The 14629-nt window shown below is 38.2% G+C and overlaps 1 protein-coding gene across 2 annotated transcripts in view; it reads left to right on the plus strand.

The window, feature by feature from the left end:
• Positions 1-8585: 8585 nt before the first annotated feature.
• The window catches only part of LOC591618 (R-spondin-2), a 35550-nt gene continuing 29506 nt past the window's right edge, over positions 8586-14629 (plus strand). Inside the window, exon 1 of one of the 2 annotated variants that reach the window (XM_791173.5) lies at positions 8586-10603. In XM_791173.5, the coding sequence (XP_796266.4) occupies positions 10522-10603 (82 nt within the window). In that variant the 5' untranslated portion in view covers positions 8586-10521. The remainder of the gene's footprint in view (positions 10604-14629) is intronic. The other variant, XM_011679951.2, reaches the window with a different exon arrangement.

The raw sequence follows: 14629 nt of genomic DNA on the forward strand, positions 1-14629 counted from the left end.
GGGCGTCAATAAAAACTCATCGCCCTCAAGTATGGTGGTATGCTTTTAGAAGGTTTAAGGATAAAGGTGACTGAGTTCTGGTAAAAAAAAGAAAATAATTCTCACAGAATCAGACAAAACTTACACTGAATATTCAAGATTACAAATAAATGTCATTTGCCAAACAATTTTGGTAGAACATGTATACTGGCTGAGTAATGAGCATAGAAAGATTAGGAAATCAAGGTTAGTAGCCCCGACATCATTTGTGTAGTCACATATACATCTTTCTGAGTACAGTGCTTGTTACTTTACCAAGACTGGGCCAAATTTATTATGATTTTGATGACTCCAGAACCTTGCAGTAGACACCAATACTGACATGCTACAGGATCAACTTTTTCTGATCCATGACACACCTTTTCTTTCAAAATGCAATCGGATAACCAGAACTCACCTTTATCTTTAAGTTTGGGACAATGTAAGTTTGAAGCTTTCAGTCCTTACAATCTAATCCCATCCTTGTCGAACGTCTTGACCTCATTTTTGCGAGATTATTCACCTTCTTCTTTTAATGAAACTGTTTTCTGACCTACTCTTACCCAATTTATGAGTCACCAGGTTACTCAATTATTGACTTGCCCTACGAGGTCATTGTTAACGGTTTTATGGCTCTACCTTCAAAGTGCAAAGAATCCATTAAGTCGACTAATAGAATTAAGTCTTCCTCTCATCTGAAGGGTCGGCATTGTTTCTCTAACTTTAATGTGTTTCTTGAAAGGTAGGATAAATTTCAGGTGGTGAATTCGGTTCTGAGAAAGGACGAATATAAAAGAAGTGAAGGGTCTGCAAGCAGATGTGGCGAAAATATTTTTTTTTTTTTTGCTCGGTTTCCACTACAGTAACTCCTTCGAATAAAAAAAATACTACACCAAAACGATTGTGTGCAGAGTGGGGAAAAATCCACTTAACTATCTGATTAATGGATAAATTATGCTACTTTGCTTTCGAAACCGATTTTTGTTTTCTCTCCGAATTTCCCAAGCTTTCTATATGAAGGTACAGATTTTGATTATTGTCTAAATTAATCTGAGGGGCCCTATGATCAGGCTCCCCCGCCATTCTCTCTCTCTCTCTCTCTCTCTCTCTCTCTCTCTCTCCCTCTCTCCATCTGTCTCTCACGCTCTCCTTCTTTTTCTACATTCATTGATATTTTGTTCACTTTGCTTTGTGTTTGTTTCACCCATGATTTTAGGAAAAAATAAAATAATCGTTTAATTTTATTATAGAACAAAAATAATGACAGTTTCAGTTGTTGAAGGTAGGACGGTCAGAGGTCCCCGAAAAACCAGATGAGTGCACCACTTTATGAGTGTTAAAAATAAATTAGATATGTTCGAGTACTAATTTAAGATGAAATGATTAACCCCTGAAAAAGGCAGAGGTGAACTTCCAGAGGTTGTTCACCTTTGACCTAGGTCACCAACCTATAGCAGAGTGTCATAATAATGATGCGCCATTTTCCTGGTAGCCGTCTAAATTTGGCATTGTCATCGTTCTCCGTGTCATTTCCATTCCATGACACCGAAATTAAGTATCGAAAGATCGGACCACGCAAACTCATAAACTTTCAACCAACCCTTAAACGATACAATATGTTGCCATGGCAACTGTCCTCGCAATTATAAAACGTGTCCCGTACATGATTGGAGAGCGAGAGGGAATAATTTTACTTGGCGCGCTTTAAAAGAGCGTGTCGTCTGCATGCAGGGTACGTAAAGCACGTGGGTAACTAGTCTGCGAGATGAGCATTTTATTTCTCTTATTTCATTTTATAGATTTGAGAGATTTCTCATCAGGAAAATAATGAGACGATTTAGATGCAGCCTGTTTTAAAATGCCTTTTTTTTTTTAAATTTACATCGTGTTTTCTGAATACAAGATAATAAGAAATACATTTTTTCGGTTTGAATTTCCGCATCTTGGCAACCTTAAATATACATATACAGATTGACTGAATGAAGGACACTTTCAGAAATAAAATGTAAAGAGTTCTGGCTCGACTATGTTTGCATACTTATGTCGATTTACGGTATCCCATAAAAAGATCCGTCGCAATGTCTAGATATATTTAAATACATAGATGGGCCTATCACTTAGCCAATACGGAGAGGTATCGACCTATTATTGCATGGTCGGATGATACACCATTTGATTGAAACTGAAGTACAGCTTAAGCTATTTTGCAAGTCATTCATTTATTACACTTTAAAGACAAAGCGTACATAGGCAATATTCCTTCATCGGTGCAACAGCTGTATGAATTGTTTCCTCACAATTCTCGACAGAACTTTAATGTGAGTGATTGGATTCTGCTGCTATAATTATCTGCTGAATAATAGTTGCACAAAATCACACCGCCAAACGGATTGCAGATCGACTCAAACCGACCGAGTATTTTCTTCGGTCTGTTGACGGTCTCATGTCTGTTTTGTTGGTGTGACCGGGGTTTTAATCCATCACTTCAACCTTAGCAGGACGTCTAACCCGTGTATTATCATCCCACGGACAAAATACCCCAAGTAGAGTTACCTCGAACATTTGTCCCCTTGTAAAAACTACCTTCATTATAAGGGGACTATCTTGACAAGATCCTTCTATAGGACGCTTGATTCCGTGTATAATGATTTGCATCTGTGCTGTATTTTTAATTTGAATGTGTAAATGCTTTTGTTGGAATAAAATAAAATTAAACTTAAACTTGAATGTTCATGGGCCAAGCACTCCTGGATAAGGGTAATGAAATAATGAGGGGTTCAATGTCTTTGAGGGTTTATAGAGGTACTTTATTTTCCATATGAAGAGAAAACTGATCCATGAATTGCTATCTGATATTAAAGCACAGACTCCAAGAATCAACTCAAGTGCATTTCAATGTTTTCAGCAACTTGTATCCCATAGAGAATAATCTAGTTCCGATTCTTATTGTCTACACATATTCAAAGATAATGGAAAAGATATTGAACTTGCCTTTGGTTCACTTCTCGAAAACTTTTGCGATCGTTTTACATCTGGTTCGTGAGGGTAATGATCCTGATGATAGTGATAAATACCTTAATAAGAAATCTGTAAGGGGATTCCCGTTTTTTTACAAAATCTTTACTAGTGGATAAGTCACCAGACTGCAGAATCACAAGGTACGGGGTTCGAGTCCCACCGCAGCACTAATGTCATTTGGCAAGACGTTAATCTACATTTGCCACTCTCCACCCAGTTGTTAAGTGGGTACCCAGTAGGATGCGAACGTTAATCTGGTTAAATGAGCAAGCTTGTAAAATAGCGACTGGCCGGAATGCTCCCTACGAAGTGGTGAATGTACACACATTGTGTGTGGGAAGCCTGAATCCGATGACCGGGGTAATAATATATAATGTAAAGCGCTTTAACACATCTTTGTATCGATGTATTGGGTGCTATATAAAAGCGGAATAGTATATTATTCATTCAGAAGTCTTTCAAAGTTCCTCAAAAGCTACCATGATTGATGTCTTTTGGCAAGATACTAACCGACATTTGCCACTCTCCACCCAGGTGAGGTAAATGGATACCCGGTAGTTAGACCTTCCGTGAATGCTTGAGCGCCTTTTCATGAAAATAATGATTGCAGGGCCCTCAGGGAGAACATGATTAATAATGATGAAGCTACCCTGTGTTTAAAAAAAAGGAAATATTATCGTTATTATTATCATAACGTACACAATTATTTAATAGTTTCATTTCAGGTGCAATTGACTTTTCTTTCTGCGAAATAGATAATGGGTCTTTTATTTAAGACTAACGAGAGGGTTTGGCAGGGAGGAAATAGGGGCATGGTTACAGCGATGTAAGTTGATTTAATAGTTAGTTGGAACGAAATTCAACGCGTTATTAGATTTTGTATGGAATAAGTTCACGAGGTCATAATTAGAATGAAGCTGTACGGTTTAAGAACATCCGCGAACGTGAGTAGAAAATAGAATAGAAAACCGATGAAGTAAAGAAGGTCTCTGAGATTTTTTTTTCTTTCTTCAGTGAGATACACTTAAGCTATGGGATATCATTGTTATTATTATTTTATCTCTGTCCTTATTCGGAAACTCTACGAGTGTCACTACCCTCTGTACAATGTAACATCATGACATAAATACCAGATAATCTTCGTAATAGTGCCGCACAAATCACTTGTCAAAAAGGACAGAACACAGGCTTCAAATCGATCCACTTTTATCCTAAAAACGCATTTAGTTAATGTTGAGAAGTTAAAACTGGATAATTTGTTTTTATAACTTGGTATCTTGCTGGATTTGTATTTATATACTTTAAGTAGGAGCAACCTTATCCGACAAAAAATGATAGATATATAGATCGATAGATAAATATATGAATAAATAAATACATGAATACATACATAGATAAACAAACAAATAAACCAATCAATTAACCAATCAACCAATGGATGAATAAATGCATACAACAGTAAAAGGGAAATAAATTTGTATTGATGATTAATAAATGTAAAATAGTAATGATAGGAACAGAAAGAGGCATAACAAAGAAATGCCTATGAACGAAAATCTCTTTAATTACGCTGAAAATATTTTGTTTTTGAATAGCTCCAAGCTCAACCCTACCTTTAAGGCTGGATAAAGTTAAGGGAATGCTTTTTTCTTTCTCTCCCCTCTTGAAGGGTACGCCGTTAAATGACTTTGAAAAGAAGTGAGACCTCTGGGTGAAAATAGCGTTTTTAACTGTTCACAATTGGTGTCATTACGTGGAGAGGGGCTTAGCCGGATAATGGTCGAAAATACCCCCTTGTTGTCTTCAGTTTATCGCCGACAGAAAAAAAGGGAGAAACTCCTTTGAAGAAAGATTCCTGTGAAGGGGGATAAGAAGTAGCAAGAGTGGTCCAAATCGGTGCGGCAATTTAAACATAACGCTTGTAAAAGGGGATTTATTTCACAGCTTATGGGATGGGTTTTTTTGTTTTTTTTTACTGAGTGCGATTTTTGTCTGGAAATTGTCTTCAAGGGGTTAGAGTGGAGCCGGCTATTATTGTGGTCTTGTCAAAACGTAACCGGTGTATCAATCTCTGTTGTGACTGAACTAATACCCCAGTCCTCCCTCTCTCCCATTCTCTCTCTCTCTCTCTCTCTCTCTCTCTCTCTCTCTCACTCCCTTCCTCTCTCTGAGACCCTCTCTCTCTCTCTCTCTCTCTCTCTCTTTTCTCTCTCTCTCTCTCTCTCTCTCTCTCTCTCTCTCTTTTGCATACCCCTCTATACCCCTGTCTTTTTGCTTCTTTCTATACCTTCCTTTCTTTCCTTCCCTCTCACAAGGATGGACTAGATTTCTATGAAATAAATTTGAAAAATATCTGTTTATTGATTTGCTGATTTATTCATTTGTTTCTATGATGAATGTTTAAATATCCATTGATAAATTTATATAACTTCTAACGCTCAGAATTTTTTTGTTGTATGTGTTTGTGCTCTCTAACTCTCTCAGTTTTGTTCTCCTCTAATGTTGGTTTTAGTGATGATATGTTTTGCCTGGTGTTACGAGCGATCAGAATAGAGGTTCTATATTAAAGTGTTAATTCAATTATGGTCAACGTACAACTTTCTCGCCGGACCTTCTCACGTAATGCTTATGAAGTTATGATGAAGAATGAAAAAGCGGAAGAAAGTGATAACCAACTTTTTTGTAGACACCATCACACCCTGGTCTCTATTAGCATGGAACCGTTACCAATTAAGATCTGGAACCTTTAAACGGGAAAAATGATCACCATGTGAAGATGATTATTCTGATTTTGGAAAGATGACCAAGTTTATGAGTATCAAACTGACCGGTGCCTAATGGTGTAAGTGAATTTGCTTGAGGACTGTGCCAACAACATTGCGCCACGAGATACTATAGGGAAATTGACGGAAGCACTGCGATGTCTTGGCAATTTACAAAACATCTCGCCGAGGGCGCGAAGGACAACTCTAATGGTTCACCGATGGACCATAAATTCGATCCAGAGAATAAGATCTGTGATATATTATTAATTTGATATACGACATTTATCAGAGTGTTTATTGCACAGGAGCCATCATTTTGCTTGCACTTTTGTGTACTTTCATTAAATGTATACTAGACCAGTTTTGGAAACGCCCCCTTCTCAAAATAAATGAAATGGAAGCTTTTATTACCGATCATGTGAAAGAATATGTTTTGACTAATACGTGATGGTACAAATTTTGCCGGGAAACCACCTATACTATTTGGTAAATTATTGTATCTATCCGGACTGGATAGACATAGGGTGGTCCCATACATCTTTCAGTGTACAGTGCTTGTAACTTTACCAAGACTGGGCCAAATTTCTTATCATTTTGATGATTCCAGATCATTGCAGTACACACCAATACTTATATGCTAGATGATCAAACCTTGAATGGACGTCACACGTATCAGTCCACGCAAATCTAAAAGTCCCTAATGACGTCTCGTGTGCAGCAGCCTTTCAAAATGTATTTATGTTTCGCCATGCATCATGCAAGCCATGAGAAAGTTTGGGCGGACTAAATGAAAAGGTCGCTACATCGTTAAGTTGTGCGGGGATGGGTTTTCAAAATAGAGCTTTAAATTCATACGAGATTGGGCAAGGGATGAACATCCGCATGATGAGCCAAATCAGTTTTGAATTTCAATTTCTTCGCTAGCTTGACTCACAACGCAGAAACGTCGCCTTGAGTTAGGGCTTCGAAACTCTCCAAATCCCCACTCTCTGTCAGTTCAGCTTCCATCTCACTCCTTCCGAACTCTCCATGCTCGCCCAGTCGACCGATGTATCAGTCGAGGAGATAAGCCCGAACGCAGTCACAGCCCCTACACTTTTCGGCAGCCTAGCCTACCCCTCTTTTCCCCTTCAAAGCCCAAGACAAGGAAGGGCCCGAGGCGATGTACTTCATCGCTGGTAACTCATTGGCGGTTGATGACAGCCAAGAGTTCCATAGTATGAGTTCAGTCATTGAGGGGGGCGGTAGGATGGGTGGGGGAGGGGGCATCGGTCCTATTCGGAAAATAAAATGCGAATTTACAACGCTACTTATTAGGGGAGGGTGGGGATCGCTCAGACGTCTTTTCCCCTCTCGTCTCCCCCTCCCCCACCCCCTTTCCCTTTTTCTTTCCAGCTTCTCTCGTCTCCCCTTCTTTTTACCACTCGATGGGGGACAGGTACCCCATGTTTCCCTGTATCTACACCACTGGCATTCAAGAGAAGCACTTGAACTGGTTAATGATCAGCCGTCCACAGAGAGCTACAGACAAGGCTTGGTCATGAGCCACCAGGGCAAAATAGAAGATTGATATCCCTTTTTTTGTTCAGCGATAAACAATATTTTTTATATTAGCATGGTTGTGTTACAAGAAAATGATACTGAGAACAATGAACTGCAAACTATACTTCCTGTCTGTTTCTGAGATGGTGCTTCCGGAGGGAAACGTTACCTGAAATGTTATTGAATGAAACAGATCGGAGGAAAATCAACACATTGTCTGTATAAATCAATGTTCAGATCAGATTTGGAAACGGAATAGTTATGTGGAAATGCAAACCGTCGAATTAGATATTTCACGAGAAAGAAAAACAGAAATATTATAAATAAAAATAAAACGAAAAATAGGTAGACACAATTTGTTCAAATGATTAGTATTTCTACCGTTAAGCAATTACATAAGAGAATTTGGGATTGAGGAGAGAAATCTGAATCTCAGTCTTACACAATCAAAAAAAACGGCAATTTGCTAAATCATGTCAATATTGATCAACAAATTGTGTCTTAGAATGTTGCCCTTTTCTCGTGTAATTGACTACAATGACGTAAATGGCATTAAATATCAAGGGTTATCATGATTGTCGTGGTTATGTGTCATTTAGATGCCTCAAAACTGGTTGGATATATCATGCTCTGGTGACAATAATTGCTCCGCGGACGATATCCTTCACTAACCAATTCTTAACTTCAATCCTTTAAGTTGACCAAACACTATAACTAATTATAACTATCCCTATTCTAACCCTAAACCTTTAAAGGCAGGCTTTACTACTTCAGCCAGAAGCGATTAGACCACCCAGCGAGCCAGCGAGGTCACTGTGACAGGTGGCTATCTCATTAACTCAGCTCTCATTTAACATAAGAAAAAGAGGATCACGGGGGACCAACAGGCACCGATTGGAGAAGTTTTCTATATAGAGGGAGCAAGTAGCTACATATAGGACAGTGTGCCTTAAAAAATTATAATAATTGAAACCCTATATCTTAAAAGAAATCAAGCCCGGAGCAATTATCGCCGGAGCTTCATGTCCGAACACATTTAGACTGTGTGTTAAAAGAATATATTCCAAGAAAAAACGAGCAAACCTATTTTCTCATGACCCGCGTTGCCATCCTACAAGAAAAGATTAATCTAGCAGACGATGAAACATCATCCCTAAACAACTTTTCACAACGTGTATCAATGATCTAATTGGACATGCCAACTGCGCGTGCGCACTGCGCCTCGCTCGCTACACTTGGAGAGTTCTTGGCCAATTTCTTTGCAGACGACATTTACAAAGTTCTTGATCGTGGTTTGCGCCTAAGCGGAAGGAAGGAAGGCAGTCATTCCTCTCATCAGGTGCCTCCACATGTATGGATGTTTGATGTTAATCGAAGAAAGCTTCTTCTTCTTCGTGCCTTTTCTTTCTTGGTCATCATCGAACCGACGGAGCTCATTTTGGTGGGGTTGAGGGGGAGCATCAATTAGTGACTACAGGCCCCAAAGTGGCGACACTCAAACCTCAGACGAGACGAGCTTTAGCATTTCGCAATTTTGAACTTTCTATGAAGTGTCATCATTTAAAAATGCAAATTACTTAGGAGGATCTTAACATTTTGTGATGAAATACCGATTGCAGAACCAGTTTTTGGTGAAATTCATCGGTTGATCTGGCTCTCGTCCACAAGATTATATCTGCCTGGATCATTTGACCGAATGTCATCAGAAACAGTGGACCTACTTTCGTGGAAGGTACAAGCGTTAGATACCGAACGCTGGACCTCAAGTTATCACTTTTCATAAGTAGACATACTTGTATGATTTTTTGTTAGTACGCCTATTATATTTTTGCTTCTGAGTTTGTGGGAACTTTGCATTTCTTGAAGATCTTGTGTGTTTCCAGAGACCAATTGAGGCTAGGGTCAGACAACAACGCGTTTTCATTTTTTGATCCTGGTTTAACTATGTTGTAGTTATAATCGCAAAAAGGAAATATTTCGAAATCAGAATACGTGTAGATACTTTTTCCTGAGCATCTCTAAAGACAGCTTCCTTCGATATCATTATACGCTCATTAGTCTTAATTCTCTAGATCTTATTTTTATAGAAAATAAGAGACTTGGACGCGATTCCTTATCCATCAAGAAAGATTGTACCACGGTGTGAGAGAGAACAGGCTCCCCGGCCCAGCAGACGACATTTAGCAATCACAACCACTTTTCGTTAAAACACTATCGCGATTCGATCGCGAACAAAAGTCACCCAACGAGACGTTTACATGCTACACAATCAGTCGACACGTAATCCATCGCCCCCTTTCAAGTCTTAAGAAATTCGAACTCACGGCTGCCCACGTCTTTGATGGAAAGGAGACTGGGGATATCATAAAATGCGGTAAAAGGCGATAAAAACAACAAGAATGGGAGGTATGTTTAATGTGTCTTCTCAATGACATTAAGTGCAACAATAGATGGTCTGTTCGTAGCTAAGAGGAGCCCAATTACTCGCAAAAAAACAACCGATCCGTTATAGCTCCATGGTTTAACTCCGCTGCATCTATTGACGGGGTACAAAAACAATCCGCTTCCGCTTTACCTTTACCTTTACCCGAGATTCTGGAAGTTGTCGACATTTATCTTGGAACATATAGGCTGAAAATATTTTCTGTTGTTAAGATAGTGGAGCGTAAATGAGCGTAATTACTCCTTTAATTCTGAATAAATGAATATTGGAGGACACTTTCTCCCACTTCATTTCCAGTACATGTAACTTTGAATTCTAACATGAGCGTTTAGTCATTTTGATTTAACCTTGCTTGTAACGAACTGAACTATTTTAGAAGTTGCAAGGCATCACACCGACTATGTTATCTCGTCGACTAAACAGCCTATGAGAAATTCAAATCCTGTGAAGTCGTAAGCCATGTTTTCGTGGTGGTGTACAAGTGTGTTGATGAAAACAAAGCGGACAAATGACATCCACCATTGTATGGCTTACAGTATACATCCAGGAAGCAAGGAAAACTGACAAGTGCTTTTTTGTTGTTCTTGTTTACAACCGTCTTGGGTCAAAGAAACAAAGGAGCCGTAAAAGGGAAAACATCAACAAACTAGACCTGTTATAGTATTAGTTCTCTTGAATAGCCTTCGAGAAGTACAGTCCTGACTTGGAAAGAGAATTTTGTGTAGCATCGGGAACATGGAACCGGAAGGACTTTTATTCGCTATCACTTTCTTCTGCGGACTTCTAGCAACGATGGAAGGAAAGCATAGAGGTAAAGGTAGGAATTGGATGAAAATATTTAAATTACTCTACGTTCTACAAACGTACATTTTGTAAACCATACTCATATGCCAATACTATAAATATAACCTTGCTGTTTTTTGTATTCGCCTCTAAGATAGCTTTACGAACGTATAATACAGAAGCCTATTATATACTGATAAATTATTCAAGATAAGCAAATAATACTAAAAGCCGTTCTCCTTGTAAGACATTTCTGGGTGTTAAACTTCCATGGTTTATGTTTTCAGGAGTCCTTCCGGTCCAACCACCTTGCTGAATAGGGGGGGGGGGGGGGCAAATACATTATCATGACATTCGTATATTTGCCCGCTATAATGGGCAGAAAAGAGAGAACTTTCCCGATACATTACATTCTTTGACTATAAAAATGCTCTTTCCCTTCTGATAAGTTTTGATGGAGACCCGGAGCAAATGAGAAGGGGAAGAAATTGGTCCCAGATACTTAGCGCGGAGTAAACGGGTGCGGACAGGTACCCTACGCCCATAGTTATCCGGTGTCCTTGGATGACCCGTGTCCAAATACGCTTAGCACCCCCATTCACATCTGATTACTACCCCGGTGTGCATCCGGATGTGATATTAGAGTAGACGGGATTACATCTTGTTTGCGCTTATCGCTGACTACATGTATACAGCTCGTACTCGAAAACATTATGCATAATAAACTTTATAATTTTGGCTGTTTCCCCCCATTGTATATTAGTTTATGTTTTAATGCTGTAATGGTTGATATATTTTTGGTCGTGTCTTTGTACGTTTTTTTTTTTTTGTTCTTACAATTACACAGCATTGGGAAACGATTGATAACGCAGTTAAGGAGAGGCAAAGAGAAATATATGAATTATGAATTTGAGGTTTACTTTAGAACAGAGGTGTTCTTTAACAAAATCTTTATTCAAATTAATATAAAAAGAGTTTTCTAAATTATCAAACATTATCAAGATTATGGAGAAGAAAAAACATTTTAGCAAAGAAAAAAACAATATCTTAGAATATACGGTGAAGCTGTGGTAAACTTTAAGGTATCAATGTGTTGGTTCATATACACACACACATCAACTCTTAAAGGTAATACAAAGTTTTGGAAAATTTTGAAAATTGGGTGGATAGTGAATCTTTACAATTTTGATATATTTGGATGCCCCTGTGAATGTATTATAAGCACTAACAAAATTAACCCCTAAAACACTTCTGTTTTCGAGAAAAATTGAATATAAAAATTTACCGGTGCTCCCTGTAAATTTTGGTAAATTTCAAATAGCGCCTACGGCCGTACAATGGTAGCTGCGACCATGAACATCTCAGAATATGTAGTTGTGATATAAAATTTCCAAACGGGAATAGCTAATCGGTCGATTTTTGTCAAGAAACATTGTTTCATAGCTAAATTAATATATTGACCTTGAGAGGGAGCTATACAACATGAAGAGTTAATTATTTATAATTTCATAACTTTAGACTCGATTTCAACCGGGACAACGATCAATGAATATTGTAGGAACGCATATGCTTCCAATATGTTAATTTGAACCATATTCATGACCCCATATCGAAACTTTGTAATACCTTTAACACGTAGACACTCGCTCCTGCATGTACTGTGGAAATGTAATGTGGAAACGGGGGGCATTGCTGTCCTCATAATTATACGGAAGGGGTGCAACATGCGGTAGACATTAGTCGATTATCTGCACTAATCAGGCACTAATTACCAACATTATAAGGGGGAATGTTTCAATGCCAAAATGGTTTCCGATTCACCTGGGTCGATCCTCTATCGGTATTTGCATTCATGTTTCCCTGGTAGTGATGGTGAAATGATTAGCTATGCAATTATGCATAAAATAACAGCTCCTAAGCAATTTTCCCCCTTATTATTCTCCCTTTTCTGCGATGTTAATATTTGCCTCATTTCGCACGAGAAATAGTTAAATGCGACAATAAAGACGTGGTAGGGTGGACCATTTTAAATACGGAGAGGTTATTGGACTAAAATCTATGACAAATTAACCTTTTTACCTGTGTATTGCAATAAGCAAGATTAACATTTCGTTGGACTTTCATACAAACTACGAACGGGGGGGGGGGGACAAAATCAAAATTTTCCGATCAAATCTGCTAAGAGAAAATATAATTTGGGCGTGGTACCTCCCGCCCCATTCTCACATGTGACACTTATACTTTCGAACATAAAAAGATGGCATTCATCATCCCCATGTCTATTACACATGTGTTGATCAGGATCATATGTTTACCCAAGTAGAAATCCAAGTTAATATTTGTTCTATGAAACAAAAACCCTCTTGACTACCTCAGTACCTATTCGTTGTATATTTTGCGTTTCGTGAAATGATCGAAGCTGCCCAACCTCTCTCTTTTGGCATCTGATGTAAATTTCGCCACAGGAATTGGGCAATAACCTGAACAGATTTGTACGAGAAATGACAAAATAAAGACGACAAAATAGTAATTCTTATTCATACCATATTCCCGCGTGGACCCCCACAAATGAAAAATTATTTCAAAAATGGGTTGTGATGTTGCCATTTCATTTCGTTAGTCATCGCAGGAATAATTGTCTGCCACGCCCCAATAGCCGCGGGCTATTCCCGGTTGGGAAATAAATGAGCTAACATTTGTTCTCGGTCAGTTAGACTGCAATATTTTGGCCTGAATATGATTCATAATATGACCTGTCTTAGCTCTAGCTGCCTTTTTTAATACGTGTACCAATCATGCCCGTGTGTATACGGTTTTTCTTAATAAATAATGTGCAAAGCTTAATGTATAATTTTTAATCACCAATTTTATCACCGTTTATCAAACAACGATTCAACAGAAAAATATATTTGATACAAAAAAAGATACAAAGAAAATGGATTACTTCAAATAAATAATCAATATTCAACGGTAACTTCGCGTTATAATAATTGTTAAATGCTAAATTTGATTTGAGATAGTAGCCTACATGTATATTTTATTTCATTAGTTTAGCAGCATATTCACGGTATGTGTTTTTATGACCCAAACATAGAAGAAATTTAGTGAAATCATATTAAAACAAATAGTCATATCTTGCACAATGAGAGTTCAATTGCAAATTATGATGACAGAGTCAGTGGGTACTTGCGTGTACGTTTTCTAAGACATTACCATAGCCCTTTTCACGTTACGTTTAACAACGGTAGACAGTTCTATGGAAATAAATCCGCTCGCTTTTGAAAAAGTGAGAGTCTCGAACACACAGTTTCGTCCCCAATGCAACAACAGTGGTTTTGCTCGTTTGTTCTTTTTCTTCTTGTTCTTCCTCTTCTTCCTCTTTTGTTTTGTTGTGCTGTTTTTGTTTTATTATCCTGTTATACTTGTTGGAGTTGTTGCTTTTGTTGTTGTTGTTGTTGTTGGTGTTGTTGTTGCTGATGATGTTGATTTCCGATGTCACTGGCTAACCTGCCCAAATAAAAAGAAGAAAAGCGGGTGGAAGTGATACAGAGAGAGCAAAACAGTGGACGAAAGAAAAGAGAAAGAACAGAGAGAAAGGAGAACGAGGGAAATGGGAGGGAGAAGAAAAATTAAGAAAGAACACGTGGATGTCAAAAACAAACAACTAACAATGCCCCTTTTTTCGGAACCTATCGCTTCGTATTAAAGTTGATATACATGATAAATGTAAGCCATACAGAGATGACTCAGATAAGTTTTTTTTCCTTTCAAGCCAGTCGTCTGAAGAGTATTTCCTCTAGGGAGGAAGCAAGTAACATGATATTGCTATTCTCATTTTGGCTTTCCTGAGAGATCAGTTCATAACCCATCTCCCGACGTCATGCACTCCTTAAACAATAAAGGTAATATATATATGATTATATACATAATATAGGCGAACCCCCATAGGATGAAGAAATACAAAAACAAACGGCACAAACAACCATCCCCCTTAAAAAAAGTAAAAAGGGAGAAGAAATAAGAAACGGCCGCCCACTGCCTTTTGAAACAATTTATAGTT

Source organism: Strongylocentrotus purpuratus, unplaced genomic scaffold, assembly GCF_000002235.5.
Source record: "Strongylocentrotus purpuratus isolate Spur 01 unplaced genomic scaffold, Spur_5.0 spur5_scaffold_13, whole genome shotgun sequence".
NCBI lineage: Eukaryota > Metazoa > Echinodermata > Echinoidea > Camarodonta > Strongylocentrotidae > Strongylocentrotus > Strongylocentrotus purpuratus.